This window comes from Macrobrachium nipponense, chromosome 15, assembly GCF_015104395.2.
Source record: "Macrobrachium nipponense isolate FS-2020 chromosome 15, ASM1510439v2, whole genome shotgun sequence".
NCBI classification, from domain to species: Eukaryota; Metazoa; Arthropoda; class Malacostraca; order Decapoda; family Palaemonidae; genus Macrobrachium; species Macrobrachium nipponense.
This window is the reverse complement of record NC_087208.1, coordinates 62,207,326-62,232,972: the sequence shown is the minus strand read 5'-3', so window position 1 is coordinate 62,232,972 and position 25,647 is coordinate 62,207,326. Positions and strand designations below refer to the sequence as shown.

The following is a 25,647-nucleotide window of genomic DNA, read 5'->3' as shown; positions in this document are numbered from 1 at the left end:
AAAGAAGAGATCGTGCGACAGACAGTTTCGTTTTTCTGTTTAGGCTCCTCACTTTTGAAACTCTCTCTCTCTCTCTCTCTCTCTCTCTCTCTCTCTCTCTCTCTCTCTCTCTCAGGTGTATGCGTGCGTTGCGTTTATTTTAAACTCAATTATACAGAGCTACATATTTCGTAGGCTATTTATCTAAAAACTCAAGTTTATGTGCACCAATTATGTGCTTTTAATCCCTTGAACACTTGATTTATACAGTTATGCAAAAGCACCTCTAGCAAAAAAAATGAAATAGAATAAAAATTAGTGAAAATCTTGACCCGTATCGCCTTTAGTTTTCTAAGACATCTTCCAAAAGGACGTAGGACTAGACAAAGCATTGATTCCTATACCCTCAGCCATTTATTCCCCCTCGTTTAAGATCAACATTACACATAATTTCACAAAAGTACTTGGACGACAACCCCTTTATGCATCCCTCTACCCTCCTTGCTTTACCTGTTCTGTAGATCTCCTTCTCTGTCATTCTACTTATCCTTGGCCTTCAGATACCTGTACAAATCAAGCACTTCCTTCCTTATAAAACCCATTGGAGCAGTCATTGCTCCTCCTTCGTCTTGGTTTCTGCAGTTCCTCTTCACTATCCACAATCAGTACTGTATCATCTGCAGATTTCAACCATTCGAAATTCCATTCACGGCAAAGTCATCCCCATAACTTTGCACCTACTATTTTCTTTTCTGTGGCTTCTTACATAATTTCATTCATAAAGACATTAACTAGTAATAATAATAATAATAATAATAATAATAATAATAATAATAATAATAATAATAATAATAATAATAATAATAATAATATCCTTGACTTGAACGTCAACCGAATAATGATCAAATATGTCTCCATCCCCTCATCATCTTTCCTTTATTCCGTCAAACTGCTCTTCCATTTACTGTGTACGAACACATAATCTATCGAACTGGACTTGTAGTTCTGTAAGAAGAATTCATTTTAGGTGTGTATGTGCGTAAGCTTGCGAGCGTATCATGTGTATTGATTCTGATCAATACTAAGCAATTATGTTCTTCACTTCCTTCAGGTACACTGATGCCCACTACGTTTTGGCAGCTACAGAGCAAGACACGGAGGACGAAGACCACGTCCTCGTGGCCTTTGTTGTGCTGAAGCCAGAGTTCGAGGAGAGAGACACGCCCATCACAGAGGACCTCTTACGATGTCTGAGGAGTTACCTGCCGGAGGTAATGGTTCCTAGGGTGGTGGTTTTGGATACGCTGCCGCACCTGCCTAGTGGCAAGGTCGATCGTCAGTCGCTCCTGAAGATTTACAGGAAGAGGATGTCGCACAGGAGCTCCAAGGATAACATCCTGATTCTGAGGGTAAGGAGTAAGTCTTTGATGTTCGATTTTTTTTTTTTTTTACGCTGAAGAAAACAAAGAAAATACAGATAAGATCATTATTCTCAAATTCCATTTCAGCGCTGAATGACCTCATAAGTCCCAGCTTAGCTTTGGCCCTTTATCCTAAACTCTGTGAACAAAACAAAACATAAAGAAAATACAGATAAGATGCTCTCTTGAAGTGATGTAGTCCTTACTTGATGGAACAAAGTCTTTTAGTCTAAAACTGTTTCTATGTTAGGGCCGAACATTAGAATTAAATATATATGATATATATATATATATATATATATATATATAGATATATATATATATATATATATATATATATATATATATATATATATATATATATATATATATATATATATATATATATATATATATATATATATACGTTCCTTATCGTCCTCATAAACTCCACAGAAAGCAATATTTCGTCACATCATGATTGCAGGTGTGTGCGTTGGTAATTAAAAATTTAATTTTATATTCTTAAACAACTCTTCTCTCATTGACAAGAGTTATAATTGAATTATATATTTTTCGGTTTTTTTTTTCTTTTTTTTGTTGAGCAAAATTTCATCTACGACAGCGTGAAATTGCATACATTATTGCATATAACCTCTATACAAATCTCTCTACTGTAACATAAGTGGAATTTCTTCTCAAAATTGCATACATTATGACATAAAACATCTATAAAAAACTATTTCTCTACTGTAACATATACATTGGAATTCCATGTTTAAGTCTGACGATGGCTTTGTTTTTGATGTATGCTACAAATTCCGGTGATAACAGGACGTATCTGTAATGTATGATGAGAATCACAGTAGCATTTTGTGACTATAACACGTCACTAAATCAGGACGCAGCGCCTCAGTGGCGTGATCGGTATGGTGTTGGCCTGCCACCTCGGTGGCCGCGAGTTCGATTCTCGGGCATTCCATTGAGGAGTGAGAGATGTGTATTTCTGGTGATAGAAGTTCACTCTCAACGTGGTTCGGAAGTCACGTAAAGCCGTTGGTCCCGTTGCTGAATAACCACTGGTTCCATGCAACGTAAGAACACCGTACAAACAAACAAATAAATCAGGACGCCACTACTGACTTCTCGGCCAATGACTTTAGGCGGATTATAACGGAGAAATTAGGAGAAATTATGTCAATCTCTTAGAGGGGTTTGTAATTATCATCTGGGAGACGTTTGCAGCGCTCCGAGGTAGATGTTAAATTCGAGACGGTTAATGTAGACGATTCATGTAGAGTTCCCACTGAATTTACTATCTCTACTCTGTCATTGTCAGCGTCGGGGAAACTTTTCAGTGCAAGGGCCACATTCAAAAATTCACAATTTTATACGGCCACATAGTATATTAAGCGAAATAATCAATATTGGAAATAGCAAAATGAAAGGCTTTTAAAGAAAAAATGCAGTTAATGTTTTTAATTAATATTTTAAAAGCACTGTAGAAGATCCACATGAAAGCGTTTATTTAAAATACAAAGTAACTCCTTTGGAAAACAAATTTTTATTAACTAGTATTTTAAAGTAGGGACTTCGCATGAAACATTTGAAAGGCAAAATTACCTTTCTCTTTCAAATTGACTAACATTTGACGGGCGCATGAATTCTTGTGTGTGTGTGGGGGGGTTGGGGGGGCGTAGGTTCCCCCACCCTTGGTCTATAGTAAAGCGTTCTTGGAGGCTTAGTGGTTATTTTAGCAGTTGTTTTCATATGAGTAGGAAAGATTTTTGAAGCATTCGAATTGATTTTGTAAACTTCCAAATTCTTTTGGATCGAAATAGGACTACTGAGTCGCCTTTCCATTTTAACGCTCCGTTCAGTTCCGCATTTTTCAGCAACGCACCCCACCCCCACCCCCCCCCCCCACCCCCACCCTTCCCACATTCCATCCTGATCCAATAAACCAGAAAATAAAAAGTCTTCACTTACGAGAATGGCCCCCATAGTTCTCAATTCCAGTGATGTGTTGTTGTCTGTTCGAAGCAAATTGAGGACATTTCCAGTCCAATCGTCTGGAAAAAAGGGAAATTTCTGCCACAGTGTCTTCTGTTGGAGAGGGGGTTAGGTGCTTTGAAATTGATGTCACTGATCGACCTTTTCGTGTAAGCAAGTGGTCAACAAGAACTGGCTAAACGTAATGTATACATCGTAGTTTGATGACCACAGTATTCTCACAATTTTGTATTTTAGTTTTCAGTGCAGAGGCCAGTGCAAAAGATAGCCTACTCTCCAGGTGCGTTGGAAAAATAGAAAACGGAAAAAGAAAGGAGGAGGGTGAGGCAAACTGCCTTTTAAAAGAAGAAAGGTTTTTAGATTCAGGGAAAACAAGATAAGGAACAACAGGAAAGTAAAGATTGCAAATGATAGGACATAAACTTACCACAGAGCCTGACCAGATTTTCCCTTTGTGGCTCAGACAGCCAGTTTTCCGGCTTCATACTTCATACAAGCTTACAAAAGCTTTTTTTTTCACTTTCGTCCTTTTATTGGCGATCAATAGCGACTGAAAGTTCTGATGCCTCCATTTCCGATTATCTGGAACCTTATATTTGAACATAAGGCAATCAACTGACCTCGTGGCTGAATTGCTTTGCTCAGGCAGCTTTACAACAGAAAAGAGAAAATAGTATTGGAAGACTTAACATAAAAAAAATATGTTGATACGATGCAAAATCAAGAAATGGAAAGAATAACTCCTGAACTCTGACAAAAACACTGAACTCTACAGCAACGAAAATACAGTCTCTGAACTCGACAGAACAGGGTTGTTTCCTAACCCAGCAAAAACAGAGATAGGTCTTTGAAACCGACAAAAAACTGTCTCTGAAAACTCGACATAAACAGGGAAGAGTCAGAACCCGACAAAAATAGAAGGATAATCGCTGCCCTTGACAAATAAATAAAAATAATAAATAAATAAGAAGACAGTCTCTGAACCCGAGAAAAAAGGACAGAGTCCAAACCCTACAAAAACAGAAACTCAATCTTTAAACTTGACAAAAAGAAAAAAAAAAAAGATAGGACAGCTTCTGAATCCGGCAAAAAAAAGATAAAAAAAACATCCTGCCTTTTAATAATAAGAACGAGATCAGAATAAGGTAATGAGTGAGAAAATCGTTTATGAGGATGCTAAGGAGGAGAATTCCTCTACTTTATTTTAGTCTTTCTGAAAATATAATTAAAAGTATTTTAAACGGAGATGAGATACTCCACTACTAAAGGAAAACACAGTGTTCCGTCTCCCTAGTTACGAAATACATCAGAATGGTTTTCCGCTTCTCAGGACATTCGTGTCGTTGGGCATTAATTTTCCCTCGGGAAATCAAGAGGTAAATCTCATAAAGTTGGCCCGAGCGGGATCGCACGTGCCCCATTAGCCGCTGTGGTTAGAGCGAGACTCGCCAAGAGGATAAAACAGATTTTTAGTAGCCAAGAGGAAAGAACAGATTTTTAGCAGCCAAGGAGAAAAACAGATGTTTAGCAGCCAAAAGGAAAGAACAGATTTTTAGCAGCCAAGAGGAAAAAACAGATGTTTAGCAGCCTAAAGGAAAGAACAGATTTTTAGTAGCCAAAAAGAAAGAAGGAACTATAGAGATATTTTACGCTGTGATTAAGTAACTCGCGAAGTGAAATGATTCCTTAGTAGCCAGAGAGAAAGAAGGAACTTTGAGATTTTTTTATGCTGTGTTGAGATGGCTCGCGAAACCAAAAAGGTTTTATTTTTGTAGCCAGAGGGAAAACAGGAAGGATAGATTTTTTATGTTGTAGTAGAAGACTCGCAGAGATTAAAGATTTTTCTAGTAGCCACAGGGAAAGAAGGAAAGATAGAGATGTTATTATGCTATGGTTAAAGGACTCGTGAATTTTTAAGTGTTTATTAGCCAGAGGGACGGAAGGAAAAAGATAGAGATTTTTGAAATCTCTGGTTAGAAGACTCACAAAGATGCAAGATTTTTAATAGCCAGAGGGAAGGAAGAAAAAATGAGATTTTTTTAAATCTGTTACTAGAAGATTCACAAAGATAAAAGAGTATTTAGTAGCAAGAGGGAAGGAAGGAAAAATAGAGATTTGTTTAAATATGCGGCTAGAAGACTCGAAAAGATAGAAGATTTTTTAATAGCCAGAGGGAAGGAGGGAAAAAAGAAAGTGAATTTTAACGCTGTGGCTAGAAGACTCACAAACCAGAATGATGTTTTAGTAGCCAGAGGGAATAAAGGGAAGCAGGAAAGATGGAGAATTTTATATAAGTTAAACCGATGTCACTATACAAGGTCCAAGACGCCCAGATATATAAACATGTTTAGCAGCAACTGTCGAGGGCACTTCCTAATCGTGTGAATAACTTGGTCTGTCTCCTGAGAGAAGAAGAAGGAGGAGCGATAGCTAGAGATAGAGAGAGAGAGAGAGAGAGAGAGAGAGAGAGAGAGAGAGAGAGAGAGAGAGAGAGAGAGAGGCCCTCATAGAATCTAAAATATACGCCATGTATTGGAATCACGACAGAGTCAAATTGAAGCGTCCATTGACTGATATGCAAATAGATTCAGTTTCGCTAATTCATGAATCTGCATCCATTTTATTTGAACACTGCTTTACTTTGACCTTTTAGACTGTTGTACTTAACTGATAGTATAAATAGAATGGTTAACCCTTCGTGTACCCAAAGATTGTTGAAATGTTGACTTTTAAGCTTAGGAATAATTAAGGTGTTCCGTATTTTATTTTCCAGTAAGTTTAAAGGAACTATAAACGTTTTATTAGAAGTAAAAAAGGCCGAATAGTAGTATTATGGTTAACTCGCGGAAGGTCTTTTGTATGGTCTAGGAACGAGACTTGACTATATCTTGATATATATAATATATATAATATATAATATATATATATATATATATATATATATATATATATATGTGTGTGTGTGTGTGTGTGTGTGTGTGTGTGTGTGTGTGTGTGTGTGTATAACACAAGAATATTAGCAAATATGTCAAAATTTAAAAAAGAATTATAAAATCTTTAACCCCAGTTTGGTTCCGCGTACCTCTCTCTCTCTCTCTCTCTCTCTCTCTCTCTCTCTCTCTCTCTCTCTCTCTCTCTCTCTCTCACACACCACACGTTCCCCGAAATGAAAGCGAGGAGGAGCTCTTGCCTATTCCCGATAATGAAAAAAAAGGTTGGTGATTCAATGATTCGTATTCTGCCCTCATCCGAAAGTGGAAAGGGGATTCATTATCCAATGGATGAGCCTCATCCGACCGGTGACAGGGATAACTCAAAGGGATTGAAAGGTAGAGAGCGAGTTGGGAGATCTCGTTTAGGAGAATTTAATTCGGATTTTTTTTAGCGTTTGAAGTCATTTTTCTAAAATGGCCCTTTGAGGACTTCCCTGAAATGCCATGTGAAAACGTGTTTTTCAGAAGTCGTGTAATTCATCAAAAAAAGAGAGAGAGAGAGAGAGAGAGAGGGAGAGAGAGTGGGGGGGTCGGGGGGTGGGGGAGGAGGCCGGATGATCTTACTATTATCAGTCGGCTTTTGTCATAAGTCTAACAACGCTTCCCACAGAAAAACATATCAGTGGTTTCCCAATGCAAATTAACGCCAGAATTATGCAAATAATCCTAGTTTGTTTTTCGATTTCAAAACCCTAATTAATATGTAGGCGTTTTTTATCATTTGCAAATAAGGAAAGCAATAATGACTTGACCATTGTCTTTATTACAGTAACAGAAAGTGAATATTAGGTAACTGCATAGGTTACTTTTAAGTGAAAATCATACACACCTTAAAACCTAAGCAGAATTCAAGATGGCGACCGGGTACCAAAGTGATTTAATTAAATCCTAGTTTCTACGTAAACGTTTTTTTTTTTTTTTTACTACCTCGTGCTAACGTTAAAATTTCCAACAATATTTTGGTTTAGCCGTTCTAAGAGGCTCGAACTTTTTTTGACTACCTTATGCCAACGTTCACATTTCCAACAATATTTTGGGTCTAGCCGTTTTAAAAGGCTCGAACTTTCGTCTAGGAAAACCTTGATCTTTATCGAAAGCCCAAACTCTTCCAGAAGAAGCCTTGTGTTTCTGTAAAATCCGGAAGTTTGTATTGGTGCCCCTGATACCAACAATAAACTGAACTCACTCTCGACAGTCCGAAGTTCTAGCAGAGACCTTGACTTCTAATGAAAACCTGCGGAAGTTTGAACTCGTCGAAAAATGAGGACTATTAAGAAGATTTAGTAGAAACCTTATAAGGTTTCTGAGAAGAAAAATCCCAGGAATTTAAAATTAAAGTAAACTCTAAGTCTTTATGACTGAAAAATCACTCTTGACTACAAGCTCCAACAGGTAGACATGTATTATATTAATTCGAATTCACTGACTCTTCCAGGCGCTTGGGCGTCTGTTGACTTTTGAATGAACCTACTCAAGGCACCCACTGAGGTCAACGCCTCAGTGGTGTGATCGGTATGGTCTTGGCCTGCCATCTCGGTGGCCGCGAGTTCGATTTTCGGACATTCCACTGGGGGATTAGAGATGTGTATTTCTGGTGATAGAAGTTCACTTTCGACGTGGTTCGGAAGTCACGTAAAGCCGTTGGTCCCGTTGCTGAATAACCACTGGTTCCATGCAACGTAAAAACGCCATACAAACACAAACAAACAAAAACCATACAAACAAATCCAGCTGCTCAAACCGTTGATCCTTTTACTTGACCTCTGTTCGTACTTCCTCCCATCTTCCTGTCCAACCGCTCCAACTCCCTCTTTACACTATCTCAGGTGTTTCATGAAGGGCTTCAGTACTTAGGCTTTATACCCTAAATTTTTATAATTTCATAATTCAAACGACATAGTTAAATACTGAACTCCCATAGAATAATCAACTTGGTGATACTAGAATTACCAGAATTACCCCCGTGTTACATGACAGTTGTTGAAATGCTTTCCATACACGCTAATAAAAATTCCCCTTCTGCGGTTAGATTTCATTTTGTTTCCCCAGTTCAATTAGCGCTGTGATGCTCGAGTTACAATGGGACTTTGTGGTCTCTGGTTTCATCAGCGTGGGAAGAGAGTCCATAAATAATTAGAGCTCTGAAGTAATGAGAACGCTTTTGGAATAAACGTTGAGACTGTGACGTGTCTGTTATTATTATTAATTATTATATTATTATTATTATTATTATTATTATTATTATTATTATTAAAGCTGTTTCAACGGCATTTAATTTATACAGAATCTTCTCAATTCTTCTTCTTATCTTTTTCTCATCAGCATGTAGCTGGTATATCAGGTTTCCTAACGACATATAAAGATTTCAGTCGTCTTTGTGTCCTTAGGAAACCTGATAGACCAGCTACATGCTGATGAGAAAAATATAAGAAGAATAATTAAGAAGTTCTATATAAATTAAATGCCGTTGAAACAGCTATAATATTCAATGCTACTGCCCTCAGAGAAGGCCTCTTTCCTTATTCCCTTATTATTATTATTATTATTATTTTATTATTATTATTATTATTATTATTATTATTATTATTATTATTATTATTATTATTATTATTATTATTATTGTGACTGCCTTCTTATATTTTATATTACTACTTCAGTCGTTGCATTGGTTCCATATAAGTAGAAAGGACGATTTTTTATTTACTTTGATATAGATATAATTCTTAGAGTTACTGATATAAGCCAAATAATTATTGAATCGAATTGAATTGAACATAAAATTTAGGCCAGAGGCCAAATACTGGGACGGATTTAAAAGACCAACAGGAATTTTTGCAGTCCTAAACCACCGTATAAAAATACTTTTTTAAGCAATCTGACCTATATTAGGTGTCCAGTACCCTACCAGGGTATTAAAATAAATTAATCTGGAAATTTTACAAAAATGTCATTAATTTTGGTTCACGACATTGCGGGAATATTCTGTGTTAAATCACAAGTGGGTTATAACATTTTTTTTTTTTACTTAATTTTGAATGATTCGGTGTCTTGAATAGTTTGTTGGATATTGTGAAAAAAGTATTTTAATAAACCGTAAAATATAAAAAAAAACTATTCCAAACATTAGTTTTTTGGATATTGTAAAAAAAAGTATTTTAATAAACCATAAAATATAAACTATTATCCAAACATTAGTTTGTTGGATGTTGTAAAAAATATTTTAATAAACAATAAAATATAAAAAACTTTCCAAGCATTAGTTTGTTGGATATTATAAAAAAAATATTTTAATAAACCATGAAATATAAAAAACTATTATCCAAACATTAGTTTGTTGGATATTGTAAAAAAATATTTTAATGAACCATAAAATATAAAAAACTATTTCCAAACATTACATATTAGAGGTTAACTAGGAATTCCAACTTAACAGTTTTTAACGAGAGTAATTACAAGCTTGTTTTGCACATTTTAACCCAGAATGCAACATTAATTATGTAAACTTCTTTCCCCATGAGCCAGAAATTTTTTTAAAATAATAATATTTTGATGTGACTTAAATTGCAGGGAGTACTCACATATGCATGAAGTATTTTACTATATATAATTTTTTCTGTTGCCTAACCATATATCTTCCTTCGCTGACGAAAATCTGCGGACTCAAAATTTTCAACTGATTTCCGTCAGCTACTAGTAACTGACTTTAGAAAGTGAAGATTTTGGTAGTGCAAAATAGATTGAAATCAATACGAAGATAAGAACATTGCACCATATATTCAAAGCATATATGACTCTATCTTACTTTTATATTGATTAATTTTGCATGATACAAATTAACTTTGCATGATACATAGATATACACATGTCCTCAGCTAAGATGTAATCTGACAGAATTCAGATATTATTAAAAATGACTTGATAACATTTGGTAGAGTAGATTAATTTTAAATAAGCCTTCAAATCATAAATCTTTAAGACAATTTAATATTTTATGACCTGAAAAGTAAAATTAAAACATTTAATGTTTTATGACCTGAAAAGTAAAACTAAAACATTTAATGTTTTATGACCTGAAAACTATAATTAAAACATTTAATGTTTTATGACTTGAAGAGTGACATTAAAACATTTAATATTTTGTGACCTCAAAAGTAAAATTAAAACATTTAATGTTTTATGACCTGAAGAGTAAAACAAAAACATTTAATGTTTTTGACCTGAAAAGTAAAATTTTGACATCTAATTTTTATGACCTGAAAAGTAAAATCAAAACATTTAATGTTTTATGACTAGAAAAGTAAATTTGAAAACATTTGTTTTATGACCAGAAAGTAAAATCAAAACATTTAATGTTTTATGACCAGAAAGTAAAATCAGAACATTTAATGTTTCTTGACCTGAAAAGTAAAATTAAAACATTCAATGTTTTATGACCTTAAAAGTAAAATTAAAACATTTAATGTTTTATGACCTGAAAAGTAAAATTTTAAAAATTCAATATTTTATTACCTGAAAAGTAAAATTTTAAAAATTTAATATCTTATGACTTGAAAAGTAAAATTAAAACTTTTAACGTTTTTTACCTGAAAAGTAAAATTTCAACATTAATGTTTTATGACCTGGAAAGTAAAATTAATACATTTAATCTTTTATGACTTGAAAAGTTAAATTAAAACATTTAATGTTTTATGACCTGAAAAGTAAAATAAAAATAAATTAAAAGATTTAAATGAAAATAAATTAAAACATTTAATGTTTTATGACCTGAAAAGTAAAATCTAAAAAATTTAATGTTTTATGACCATTAAAAGTAAAATTAAAACATTTAATATCTTATGACCTGCAAAGTAAAATTTTAAAAATTTAATATTTTATTACCTGCAAAGTAAGATCTAGAAAATTTAATGTTTTATCACCTGAAAAGTAAAATGAGAACATTTGATGGTTTGTAACCTGAAAAGTAAAATTTTAACATATAATTTTATGACCTGAAAAGAAAAATGAAAACATTGAATGTTTTCTGGCCTGAAAAGTAAAATTAACATCAATTAAGCCAAATTATCTCCTCCACTAATCTCTTGTAATCAGCGACTGTTCTTTTAATTACTGTTTGGAATAGCTCCCCTGCCTTTTTTTTCTTTTTTCTTTTTTACTGAGATGCCAAATCAACAAAGGAGTCTTTTTCTATTTTTCCTTTCTCTTGCACTTTTCATTCATCCTCTTTCTAGAAGAGGCCGTAATTTGATTAATTTCTTTATTGCTCTCTTCCCCTTTTTTCTCTATCTCTTCTTGGAATGAATATGGAAGCTATGGAAGGTAATTATGGACGCTTGTGATTTTTCTCGTTCACTTTTTTTTATGAAGGTGAGACGAACAAGGAAGCGAGAGAGAGAGAAAGAGAAAGAGAATGAAAACGAGACAGAAAAGAAAAACATCGGAAAGTTAGTCAGGAGTTGGAAATTGTTTAGCTTTTTTGAGGCACCGGACCTAGAGAGAGAGAGAGAGAGAGAGAGAGAGAGAGAGAGAGAGAGAGAGAGAGAGAGAGACCCCATTTGGATGCCAAGAGATGGGAGATAAGAGCCACTCTTGATAACCATTTAGGAAATAGGGAAAAGCCCCATTGAAAGGAATAAGTATGGTCAGTCGAGATGTCTTTCTATTGACACGAGTTCTCAGTGTAAATGTGAAAAGATTTTTTATGAAGTGGCCAATGTTATTGCTTATAAGATATAAAAAATTTTAACGCTAATAACAATAATTTTCGTTAATATTAATCAACGAATGTTCTTGTTTTGGTGGTATTTCTTATATCATCACTATTTTTCCTTCTAGAGTTATCTTCAAAGCTTTCTATTATATAGATAGGAACTCCTGGCTGATTTCTACATGACCACGGCAAGAGTACTCTTTTTACATACCGTTTAAGGTATTTCAACATCAATTTATTATAACTTACAGCAAACCTTCTGTGATTATATTTTATATATACGTTTATATATAGTATCTAAATACTTATATATATATATATATATATATATATATATATATATCATAGATTTATTATATATATTTATAATATATATATATATATAATTATATTTATTAAATATATATATATATATATAAATTATAATATAAATATATTATATAATAATATATTATATATATATATATGATATATATAATATATTAAATATATTTATATAATAATATATATATTATATAATATTATATATATAGAATAATCCATATATAATATATATATATAAAATATATATATATTAATATCAATATTATATTATATTATATAATAATATATTATATATTAATATATTATATATATTATTATAATATATATATATAACTTGTTTCCGTTGTTTTAACTGTATCCATTCGCAAAAAGTATATTTAGTTTCTCTCCAACGTCGATACTTTTCTCTCTCAAATCCGTCAGCTATGAAATTAAGTAAATACATATATTTTCTCCTTTCTCTCGCTCTCCCTCCATTTATCATCCTTCTCCATTTCCACCACAAGTCGTGGTTACTCAGCGCTTTATGAAGTGTTTACAGTCTCCTCACTTCACAAGACGTTACTGACCTCATTTTCTCTGTGTGTGTGTGTACGTGTAGGTGTGTTTGTGTGTCTCCCTCTATTGTTTTTGTTAGAAATGATATCCCAGTGATTTATAGATGCATGTGTATGTGTGAGAGTGACAGCATCTGTGATAAATGTGTGAGCATTTGAATTAAAGTTGAGTATTAAATGGCAATCATTCTTGATTTCCACAGGGCATTCCTCCCCTAAGAAAATCATTCTTATTTCCAGTCTTATTTTGTCATCCGTTTACGCTTTCCATTTTCTGTAAGTCTTGTTTTAACCAGCCTCGTGCAAAATACGACTTCTCCTCGGATCTTGGTCCTGTGTTGTCCATATAATCTTAAGGAAATAGTTCAGTACCCTTGTTTCAGTTAATAAGTCCGCCTAGCTGTGTTTTAGGGAACAAGACAATATTGTTCTTCCTTTCGTTTTTAAAGCATTTATTGTTATTTTTCAGGTTGAATATACTTCCTCGTAATGCCATAATACATTCTAAGTAGCCCCTCATATATAAATGAGATATTTAGCCATTTATCTTCTCAATGCTGTCATCATCATATACTAAGAACGAACTTGAAAGACGCTTGAACATCATCGTCTACGTAGCCAGTGAAAACGCACCCGCTCACTCCTCTCCCTCGCTCTGCAGAAGGACGAACCCATCGAGTCCCGGGTACTGAGAATCATTTGCGGCGCCCTCGGCCTGGCTAGGTCGCAAGACGTGATGAATCAGAACTTCTTCGCCCTGGGAGGATCTTCCATCACCTCCGTCAGCGTCGTCGTTCGGCTTCGAGACCTAGGACTAGACGTCACCCTGGAGGCGTTTTTGAAGGCCAACACCATCGGGGAGGTTGTCAACGACATTCTCAAGGTGATGGCGAATAGGCAGTTTCGGTGATGGTTGTGTGGCAGGAATAACTGTGAATAACTGACTGATGGTCACAGGGTAGGCTGAAGCTACAGAAGATGCAAATAATAATACATAGGTGAAACTGTTGCTCAGAGGTCTGTGAGGTTTTTGGTCATACGGAAGTAGTGGAGGGTGACTGGAGGTTCAGAAAAGCATAGGCCTATAATTCGGAAGTGTTAGAAGGATGAAAAGTCTTAATAATGATCGGAAGTAGTGGAGGGTGACAGGCTGTTCAAAAAGTATAGGCCTATAATTCGGAAGAGTCAGAAGGCTGAAAATTACTGACAATGGTATAAGGAGGTACTGGAACGGAAGAGCAAAAGAGAGTGCTTGTTTGATAAGAGGCGAGTGACTGTAGGGGGGTTTAAGTGCGTTGGTAATGAGTTTACTTTTTAATGAAGTACTTTGCTGTGGAAATTATCCGCTGGACAGGAAATAAACCTCGCTACTGCAGCAGCAAAAGTATGAATGTGACAGTGACTTGGCTTTTCTCATTCTGGAGCTCACCCCAGGTTTCAGGGCATTGGTTCTGTTGATTTATATATATAATATAGATATTAATAGAATATTAATTATTATATATATATATATATAAATATATATAGTATATATATATTATATTAGATCAGATATTATATATATATAAATATAGGCTATCCTATCGGATATATATTATATATATAGGCTATATAGGATATATCTATATATATATATATACTAATACTATATATATAGATATTAAGTAAAATGAGATTTTTTTTATTAATAATGATCAAATTACCTGCGGGAACGTGTTCCTTCACCTAAACATAGCCAATTACGAATCTACTGTGTCAGTCATCTTCGCCTAATGGCCTTTTGTTTCTCCTCCCTTTTCCCTCCCTCCCCTCCTCCCGCACTCCTTCCTCGTCTCCCCCCCCCCCCCCGCCATCCCGTCTCTTCCTCTCACACTACCCTTCCCTCATTCCATCCTCTTCTCCCCCTCTCCTCCTCTTCCCCCCCCCCCCTCTACCCAACTCCTTCCTCCGTACCCAAACAGGCGAAGACAATGGCAGAGGTGATGAATTTCTTCTGCCCCTCGGTCCCGGGCCTCCCCTCCTCCTCAGCGTCCTCTTCATCCTCTCAAGTGAAGAAAGTCGAGGAGGAACTCGAGGAGGAGGAGGACGAAGACCCACTCTGTGACCTCAGCATCCCGGCCTTCCATCCGGACATCCCCGTGTGCACCAGCAACAAAGGGCAGAGCAAGAAGCCCAGGGGATTGAGGTTGGCTCTCCTGCACACGCAGCCTCTCTCTCAGGTGAGTTCCTCGGGGCTTCGAAAGTCCTTACTTTGTTGCCAGTTCTTTCGGGATGTTTTTTTTTTCTTCCTTTTCGTGTTTTTCATTAGCTCGCCTAACGATTGGGGTTTTGATTGTGTTAATTACTATGAGCTGATGATGACAAAAAAAAATATCGCTGGTAAGGAGGATAATCTTAAAAGAAACAAAAGCTGTATTTGGGATGTTTTATTCTTCGCCTTCGTTTTTTTCATTAGCTTTGTTTAATGATTGGGATTTTGAGTGTGTATTAATTAAAATGAGCAGAAGATGACAAAAAACTAAATAAATAAACAACCAGCTGGTAAGGAGGATAATCTTAAAGGAAACAAAAGATGTAAATTCAAGTAGAACTAAAAGTGCAATACGCCAACTATAAACTAAGAGTTATGAATAAATAAAGGGTGCCCAGGCGTCAGACCATTCATTCTCTTCGCTTTTTTACCTTGTTAAACATTGATCATCTGTTGGATATCTATTCTTAATCTCGTTATTTATATAATTTGCTTTCTCATGCATTCTCACCAATGGGTCTCATTGCTTGGCTTTGTGCCTAAATTTCATATACCATTCCATTCCAGTCTTCAGGAAAGTCACGGGTCAAAATTCTCTTGAAATTGTCCATATTAGTTCCCGTCTTCACAAAATGCGGACATCACAAGAACTCCTTTTATTTGCACTTTTAACATATTTGTAGAGACATCGCTCTGCATATTGCTTGTAACATGCCAAAGCTTTAATATCACAATACTCGACAAAAATGCCGGTTTTACAAGTCTTAATAACCACAAACACAAACATGATTAAACTCATAAGACTCTACATTCATAAGCTATAATTTGCAGCCTTTTATTTCCTACTGCATCAGTTTAAGGTATTAACATTTACATCCATGATTTGTATTTAAGTCGACTTCCTTTTGCACACCAAAGCTTTGCAGTGTCTATAATTCACCGTATCTTCAATATCTTGTCCGCTCTGCTCCATACAGTTTATACGTTTGTCAAATTCGAAGTGCATCATATCGTTACAAGGTTACCAGCAGAGTTTCCAGAGTGCTTTATAGTTTTTGAACTTGTATTCCAGCTCAGTATGACCATATCTCTCTCTGTAAAAGCTTTTGAACACATCTGTCATCGAGTCGTTCGTACATAGTAGTCATAGCACAACGTGATCACCAGCGTCATGGAAAACCCTACGACTCTGGATCATGTTTTAGAATGATGTGAGAAGTCTCACTTGTGACAGGTCTCTTAAATACACGAACTCTCCTCTCCTTGACGTTTATACTAATAATGAATGAACTTCTCTGTAAACAGTTTTTTTTTATTTCCCGAGTTTATGTACAGTACCTTTCATCATGTTTATTGTTATGGCATTACTACTTCTGTTTCCAGCAACAAAATTAATATTAAATTTGCCGGGATAGGTAGACTGTTGTTAGTAAGTAGAATGCCTTTTAAGTTTTAAGCCATTAGCACTCTCGGTGATTTATTGAGCTTGTGAAGACATTATCTACAAGTCCTTTTCTATAACTTCAACTGCACAAATTACCTTCTCCATGTTAGGAGCAGTCATATTATTCAGTCCCCTTCTTGAGATTGTCAATTGACTCGACTAACAGCGATTCAATTACCCTCATGAGATGATTAGTTAATGTGTCAGTGTCCTGGGGCGAATCTGCTGTCTCATCAGCTGACTCTTGGAAATTTCCAAACAAGGCAATTCTTACACACGCGCACAACAATGCCTCTATCTCGCGGCTCGATTTCATCCCTTTGCAAAATGATTGCATTGATACATTTTTTTCTTTTTATTCATTCACCGCTGCAAGCGCTCTGAAAGAATCAGTGAGGACAGAGCAGCTTCAGTTTGGTTATATATCTTCACTTTGCCATCTAGAAATACACATTCTTTACGGTACCATTCGTCACATTCACATCCTATCCGATCTTTATCCTTTATCTGTCGGATCGACAAAGACGACTGAGCGTTTCTCCGTCGTTACTCCTAATGCAGTTTCATTAATACCTGTATATTCTAATCATGATTTTTATCGTGTACGGTGTGACCAATTTCGCGTAAAAAAAAAATTGTTCAGCTCAAAACGCGACAGCTCTGTGCAAATGTGCGTGTGCTCTCCACTGCCGCTTCTTAAGGAATTTTGCACATTAGTAGTATTATTCGTTAGATTTTTATCTGTCGTCCCAAATTTTGTCAAGAGATTTCGTATTTGTACTATGCTTGGCCTCTCATTCGTTTATCAGTATGTTCTGAGATCTCTACTTTTGTTATTTATTTTATAGTTTTTCCCGGTTCCTTACTAAATCTGCAGAAAAAAAGACCTCTTCGTTTTCTGTTGATGTCGAGTTTTTCCTTCATCTCGGATGCTAAAGCTTTCTTTTTTTCTTGTCTGGCCATGTCTGAGACATGAGAGAATTAAAGATAATTCTCTAACTTCTCTTGTAGACCGTCTTTTCTTTCAGCCTCATCATCTCAGTAGCCTCGTAAACTCATGATAATTGGGTATTTTCCCGCCACTCCCAAACTTTGGATTTCTCTGTCCGTTTCTTTAGTTTCTTGAAGGGTTAAAACCTCGGAACTTTTTTACCACTATCTTATGCCCACGATTTACCGTCCAGAGGCAATCCAGTAACAGGCCTTTCTTTCCATCTATCTGTCTGTGGTCGGCCTTATGTCTGGTCTTCATACTCCACTAACGAGGACGATGTTGGGAAGGGAAGTCCGTGTCGTATTAGAGGTCAAAGGTCAAATAAGAATTCTACTTTAGAGTTAGACCCGATTCTTGTTTTCATATCTGTTCCTTTTTCTCATTTCCATAGGGCCTGGCTGGAAGAAGGGATTAGGTTTATACTGTCGATCGGCCTTTGCAATAAGGAGGTGGACCTGTTTAATAAAAGTAGAATGCTAAATCTCAGAGATAAGGAAAGACATTTGGCTGATTAAAAGAATCTGTTAAGTAAATGCCAATAACTCGAGGAACAAATAAAACAAGAAAGTGACGGAAGATGAAATTTGAAACTGCCGGAAAGATGTTATGCAAGAAAGGAGTTCGGATTCCAATAAAAGGGGATTTAGGACGAGGAATGCGAGTCCTCGGAAGCAGAAAGTAGTTGGGGATTATTATCTAATAATATCGGATTTGTTGTTTATATTTTTTAGGGTTGGAGATGAGGGCAGAAGGTGATTTATGGAATACGCCAAGGGAACTACAGAAATGCAAATTCATGATGGAAAATTATAAAAAAAAGAATGAAGTTTAACTTGAAAAATATACAAGAGTATTGATTAAGTGCAAAGCGAAGTCATCACTAGAAACGGGCTCATTTTTGGCAGCCCGGCTCGACCCAGCCCAGCCGGGGCCACCCGACCCGACCCGACCCAGCTCGACACTTCCCGACCCGACCCAACCTGGAAACCCAACCCAACCCGACCCGACCCGACCTGACCCAACCCAACCCGACCCGACCCGACCCGACCCGACCTGACCCAACCCGTCCAGCCCGACCCGTCCTGACCCGACCCGTCCTGGCCCGACCCCTCCTGGCCCGACCCGACCCGACCCGACCCAACCCGACCCACCCGACCCGACCCGACCCAACCCGACACGTCCCGGTCCGAAACACCCGGTCCGACCCGGTCCGACCCAGCCCGACCCAACCCGACCCCAGCCCGTCCCAAATGCTATTCAAATGCTAATATCTCCAAAAGTATTGAAGATAAAAGAAAACTTCTTTCGCCAGATAAAACTTGACATCTAAATTTCATCCCATACAAGATTTATGTTTAAAATATAAATTCACATTGAAATGATGTTTTAATTATTGCATTATAATTTTGTCAAAATTGATGATTTGAGCACCGAATTCGATAGTTTTCTCGAATACTAAAAACTATGTCTTCTCACCTCCCCTATAATATAAGAGTCATTTTGCATTGTATCGTCTGTCAAATTATTAGCATTCTGATGTTGGGAGACCATTTGAAACGCAATTAACGATATCGTTGATGTAGCAGAGAGTTCCGAGATCCCTTTGATGGTTTAACTTGAAGCTTTGCGAGTTATACCCTTTAGGGCGCCCTACTGGTAACTAATAAACGGGGCATTACATACTTCACCTGAAGGGCTTTGGCTCGTAATAAATTGAAAGAATAAATTATGCATACGTTGTAAAAGTCTGGATCTTAAGGAAACGCGAGAAATAAATTGGATAAAGCCAGACGAGGAATGATTTTCACAGCAATAGATGGATAATGTCAGGGAAAATATTTCTTCCAGAGAAGACTAGTACATCATTTACTAGAATTTAAACAAGGCGTGATCCGACATCCAGCTTACTTGGGACGCATGCAAGGTTTCCCCCTTATTTATAAGTTGCAAACATTACCTATATTCTTAACTTTCACCGTAAATTAAAACGTGCTAAAATCCACAGTCAAATCGAGCCTTGTTTCACCAAGAAAATTAAAATAAATAACGCTATACAGGGTGTCCGTAAAGTCCCAATACCATTCTGAGCAATAAATACTTATAATGGTACTGGGACTTTATGGACACCCTGCATTTTATTAGAAATAATCTTTCTGTACTGTTTAACATCCACATTATTTTCTACATTTTCATTCTAATAAAAAAATCATAAATATCCTATCCTAAAATCTCAACGCGAAACACCTTTCTCAGACCTTTTTAGGCTCTTCCATAGACCTTTCCTATCCCCCCAACAACAGCAGCAGCAAAATAGATTTGTAGGCTTACTCCCCGAGTAAGCGAAAAATATCTACTTAGTTAAGATAAAACTAACTTTAGATGCGACCGAATTAGCTCTTTGAAGCTGAGAAACTTGGAAGTTATAATGTAGTTCGGCTACAGTAGCATTGTCATTTTTAACTTGACTTCAATGAGATTGGAAAAATACATAGTTAATAAATAATTAACTACAAAGTTAATAAATAGTGTTTTATGTTATATTCTTAATGCAGATGATGGAAAAAATTCAAAATATAAAAAGCAGCTGTTTTAGGGGACCAGTTCCCATGGCACCACTAGCGCATACTGAGCAACTAGATTTTGCAGGAGAGAGAGAGAGAGAGAGAGAGAGAGAGAGAGAGAGAGAGAGAATACTTCACGTCCCTCAAATATTATTTTTACACTTTCCATTCGTTGTGTATGATGAAATGGAGCGATTGTGCAGCCGAGTTGCATTCGAGAATAATACCAAAAAATATCTTAAAATTGACTGGGATGTTGAGTTGAATTTTGAGATAAGATGCAAACGTTTGCTACCGATCTGTCAATAACGGGGAAAGGTCCAAGAGGAGAAATTTCCGAAGATAAGCAAATCAGTAGACTGAATGCTAACAGGAGTGGATGCCTCGGTCCTTTAACAAATATATACAGACACAGGAACGCACATTATTTCTTATACGGAAACTTATAAACCATTATTTAAAAGTAAATTGAAGTTCTGTTATCAAGCGCATCTGAAGTATCAGAGAGTGAGTTTCAAAAATAGATATGTACACAATTTGAATAAAATCCGTCCACACATATTGAGTTGACAGGTCACAGTTAGAGCATATGTTATAAAAATAAAAGCAGAAAAGTTGGTATAAATTCGGGGACCAATTAAAGGAAAGAAAATAGTGGGAGAAAGAGGTATATCCCAGACGGGCAGCAGTAGAGGTGGGGAAGAACTGGCCAGATAAAACACCATCCAGTGGTGCGCGTAAACAGAACCGTCGCATACATTACAGGTCAGTTTACAAAGAGGATAAGTGAAGTTTAAGTAGGCAATTAACGAACAGGAAGTATGGGGTTACAGTTTACTCGTTCCTGGAAAATCAATACTGGTCTCGAGAATGCTGTGAATATCTACAAATCAAAAAAGGAATCATAACGTAAATTTTACTTCTTTTTTTACCAGGAACCGACATTATTTTTTTACTAGGAACAGACATTTTTTTTTTTTTCGTTTTCACTAAGAACCGACATTATTTTTTCTTTTTTACTAGGAACCGACATATTTTGTTTCCTTTTTACTACAATTCGACATTACTTTTTTTTTACTAGGAACCGAAATTATTTGTTTTTGCTTTTTTAGTAGGAACCGACATTATTTTTTTTAGTAGGAACCAACATTATTTTTTCTTTTTTAGTAGGAACCGACATTATTTTTTTCTTTTTTAGTAGGAACCAACATTATTTTTTTCTTTTTTAGTAGGAACCAACTTTTTTTTTCTTTTTTAGTAGGAAACAACATTATTTTTTTCTTTTTTAGTAGGAACCGACATTATTTCTTTTTTTTTTTCACTAGAAACCAACATTATTTTTTTCTTTTCTACTAGGAACCGACATTATTTTTTTACTAGAAACCGACATTATTTTTTCCTACTAGGAATCGACATTAATTTTTTTTTCTTTTTTACTAGGAACCGACATTATTTTTTTTTACTATGAACCGACATTATTTTTTTTTACTAGGAACCAACATTAATTTTTTTTTACTAGGAACTGACATTATTTTTTCTTTTTTAGTAGGAACCGACATTATTTTTTTCTTTTTTAGTAGGAACCAACATTATTTTTTTCTTTTTTAGTAGAAACCAACATTTTTCTTCCTTTTCTAGTAGGAACTGACATCATTTTTCTTTTTTAGTAGGAACCGACATTATTTCTTTTTTTCATTAGGAACCAACATTATTTTTTTTCTTTTTTACTAGGAACTGACATTATTTCTTTTAATAGGAACCGACATTATTTTTTTTTACTAAGAACCGACATTAATTTTTTTCTTTTTTACTGGGAACCGACATTATTTTTTTTACTAGGAACAGACATTTTTTTTTTACTAGGAACCGACATTATTTCTTTTTTACTAGGAACCGACGTTAATTTTTTTTTACTAGGAACTGGCATCATTTTCTTACTTGGAACCGACATTATTTTTTTTACTAGGAACCGACATTAATTTTTTTTACTTGGCACCGAAATTATTTTTTTTACTAGGAACTGACATTATTTTTTTTACTAGGAACTGACTATTTATTTTTTTACTAGGAACCGACATTTTTTTTTTACTAGGAACCGACATTTTTTTTTACTAGGAACCGACATTATTTTTTTTACTAATAACTGACATTATTTTTTTTTACTAGGAACCGACATTATTTTTTTTACTAGGAACTGACATTATTTTTTTTACTTGGAACTGACATTATTTTTTCTACTAGGAACCGAAATTATCTTTTTTACTAGGAACCGACTTTTTTTTTTTACTAGGAACCGACATTATTTTTTTTACTAGGAACTGACAACATGTTTTTTACTTGGAACTGACATTATTTTTTTTTTACTAGGAACCGACATTATTTTTTTTTACTAGGAACAGACATTATTTTTTTCTAGGAACCGACATTATTTTTTTTTTACCAGGAACCGACATTATTTTTTTTACTAGGAACCGACATTATTTTTTTTTACTAGGAACCGACATTATTTTTTTTTTTTACTAGGCACTGACATTATTTTTTTTGCTAGGAACTGACATTATTTTTTTTACTAGGAACCGACATTGTTTTTTTTTTGCTAGGAACCGACATTATTTTTTTTACTAGGAACTGACATTATTTGTTTTACTAGGCACCAACATTATTTTTTTTACTAGGAACCGACATTATTTTTTTTACTAGGAACCGGCATTATTTTTTACTAGGAACTGACATTATTTTTTTCACTAGGAACTGACATTATTTTTTTTACTAGGAACTGACATTATTTTTTTTACTAGAAACCGACATCATTCTTTTTTTTTACTAGAAACCGAAATTGTTTTTTTACTCGGCACCAACATTATTTTGTTTTACTAGGAACCGACATTATTTTTTTTTACTAGGCACCAACATTATTTTTTTTATTAGGAACCGACATTTTTTTTTGTACTAGGAACCGGCATTATTTTTTTTACTAGGCACCGACATTATTTATTTTTACTAGGAACCAACATTTTTTATTTTTACTAGGAACCGACAGTATTTTTTTTTACTAGTAACCGACATTATTTTTTTTTACTAGGAACTGACATTATTTTTTTTACTAGGAACCGAAATTTTTTTTTTTACTAGGAACCGACATTATTTTTTTTACTAACAACCGACATTATATTTTTTTACTAGGAACTGACATGATTTTTTTCACTAGGAACCGACATTATTTTTTTACTAGGCACCGACATTATTTTGTTTTACTAGGAACCAACATTATTTTTTTTACAAGGCACCGACATTATTTTTTTTACTAGGAACTGACATTATTTTTTTTTTACTAGGAACCGACATTATTTTTTTATTACTAGGAACCGACTTTTTTCTTTTTTTACTAGGAACTGACATTATTTTTTTTACTAGGAACCGACATTATTTTTTTTACTAGGAACTGACATTTTTTTTACTAGGAACCAACATTATTTTTTTTACTAGGAACTGACATTATTTTTTTTTACTAGGAACCGACATTAATTTTTTACTCGGCACCAACATTATTTTGTTTTACTAGGAACCAACATTATTTTTTTTTTAGGAACCGACATTTTTTTTTACTAGGAACCGACATTATTTTTTTTACTAGGCACCGACATTATTTATTTTTACTAGGAACCGACATTATTTTTTATTACTAGGAACCGATATTATTTTTTTACTAGGAACCGACATTATTTTTTTTACTAGGAACTGACATTATTTTTTTAACTAGGAACCGAAATTGTTTTTTTTTACTAGGCACCGACATTATTTTTTTTACTAAGAACCGACATTTTTTTTTTACTAGGCACCGACATTATTTTTTTTTACTAGGAACCAACATTATTTTTTCTACTAGGCACCGACATTATTTTTTTTTACTAGGAACCGGCATTTTTTTTTTTACTAGGAACTGATATTATTTTTTTTTCTAGGAACCGACATTATTTTTTTTTACTAGGAACTGACATTATTTTTTTTACTGGGAACCGACATTATTCTTTTTTTACTAGGAACCGACATTATTTTTTTACTAGGCACCAACATTATTTTTTTTACTAGGAACCGACATTATTTTTTTTATTAGGAACCGACATTATTTTTTTTTTTACTAGGAACCGACATTATTATGTTTACTAGGAACCGACATTATTTTTTTTTACTAGGAACTGACATTATTTTTTTTACTAGGAACCGAAATTATTCTTTTTTTAACTAATGAACCAGACATTATTTTTTTTTTTTTGGACTAGAAACAAATTATTTTTTTTTTTACTAGGAACCGACATTATTTTTTTTTTCTACTGGAACAGACATTAATTTTTTTTTCATTTTTACTAGGAACCGACATTAAACCTTTGGATACGAGGGCATAAGCGGTATTGATTCAAAAGGACTATATTGAATAAGAGCTTGTTCCAAGATTCCAAGATAGATGAGGATTGATACTGTATTTTGGGGAAAGCAAAATAAGTAGAGTGGTGGGAGATATTTTGGTAAACGCTTTGAAGCGCCTCTAGAGATTCATTTAGACATTTGTCTTTTAAGACTCCTACAGCACATATTTTAGATTTAATTATATTGGACGTCGAGTTTAGCAATGAGCTGATTGGCGTTGTATAAAAGTGAAAAGGGAAGAAAGGTAATAGCTCTCTCAAAATAGTAAAAGAAAATATTAAGAAAGCTACTTTCAAAATGATTTAGTTTTTGTTAGCACATGTCTTATTACGTATACAGGTATGGTTATATTTTAACAAACTGGGTGGTTCGAAATGTACATAGCTAGTTTTTAAAGATGTGTGTCTGATTCAATAGTGATAAATATGTATACAGTCATACCTTAACAGGTAACTGGACTCCATAACAACATAAACCAAGTTATTCTTCCATCTTCTCGACGATTCTCAAAATCCATCGAGGTACTGAAACTCGATCACTGTCTTCGGCTCCCTTCCCAATATAGCTGAAAGTTAAGAAGAAAATTCCACTTTATAAATTTTGGGGGAAGTCTATTAGTGGAGGCGTAACCCCGGGCCAATTTCTATGTAGATAAGGCTTGGAAATATATGCATGAATCGGAGGATGGGCGAAGAGAGAATTTTCTCCCATAGTAAACAATCTTTAAAACCTCTCCAAAAATAATTCAATACGGTGTCTTTTACCTAGATTTTCTGGAAGCTATTAAACTAGTATGGTAACTGAAATGTTAAAAAGTTGACTCTCTCTCTCTCTCTCTCTCTCTCTCTCTCTCTCTCTCTCTCTCTCTCTCTCTCTCTCTCTCTCTCTCCTGAACTTTCCTCCAAAGGAGCGAGTGAAGGTAATTTACCCTTTGGGTCTAAATTGCTCTTTGGCTTTTGCCCTAAGATTTTCTTCTTGACCAACGAAGTTTATTAAAGT

At 34.8% G+C, this 25,647-nt stretch overlaps 1 protein-coding gene across 2 annotated transcripts in view; it reads left to right on the top strand.

Annotated features, from left to right (window-relative positions):
• The window catches only part of LOC135195010 (beta-alanyl-bioamine nonribosomal peptide synthetase ebony-like), a 224,106-nt gene that overhangs the window by 49,738 nt on the left and 148,721 nt on the right, over positions 1-25,647 (top strand). For both annotated transcript variants that reach the window (XM_064221284.1, XM_064221283.1), the window contains exons 3-5: positions 1,091-1,388; positions 13,635-13,856; positions 14,935-15,192. In XM_064221284.1, coding sequence (XP_064077354.1) covers positions 1,091-1,388; positions 13,635-13,856; positions 14,935-15,192 — 778 coding nt within the window. The remainder of the gene's footprint in view (positions 1-1,090; positions 1,389-13,634; positions 13,857-14,934; positions 15,193-25,647) is intronic.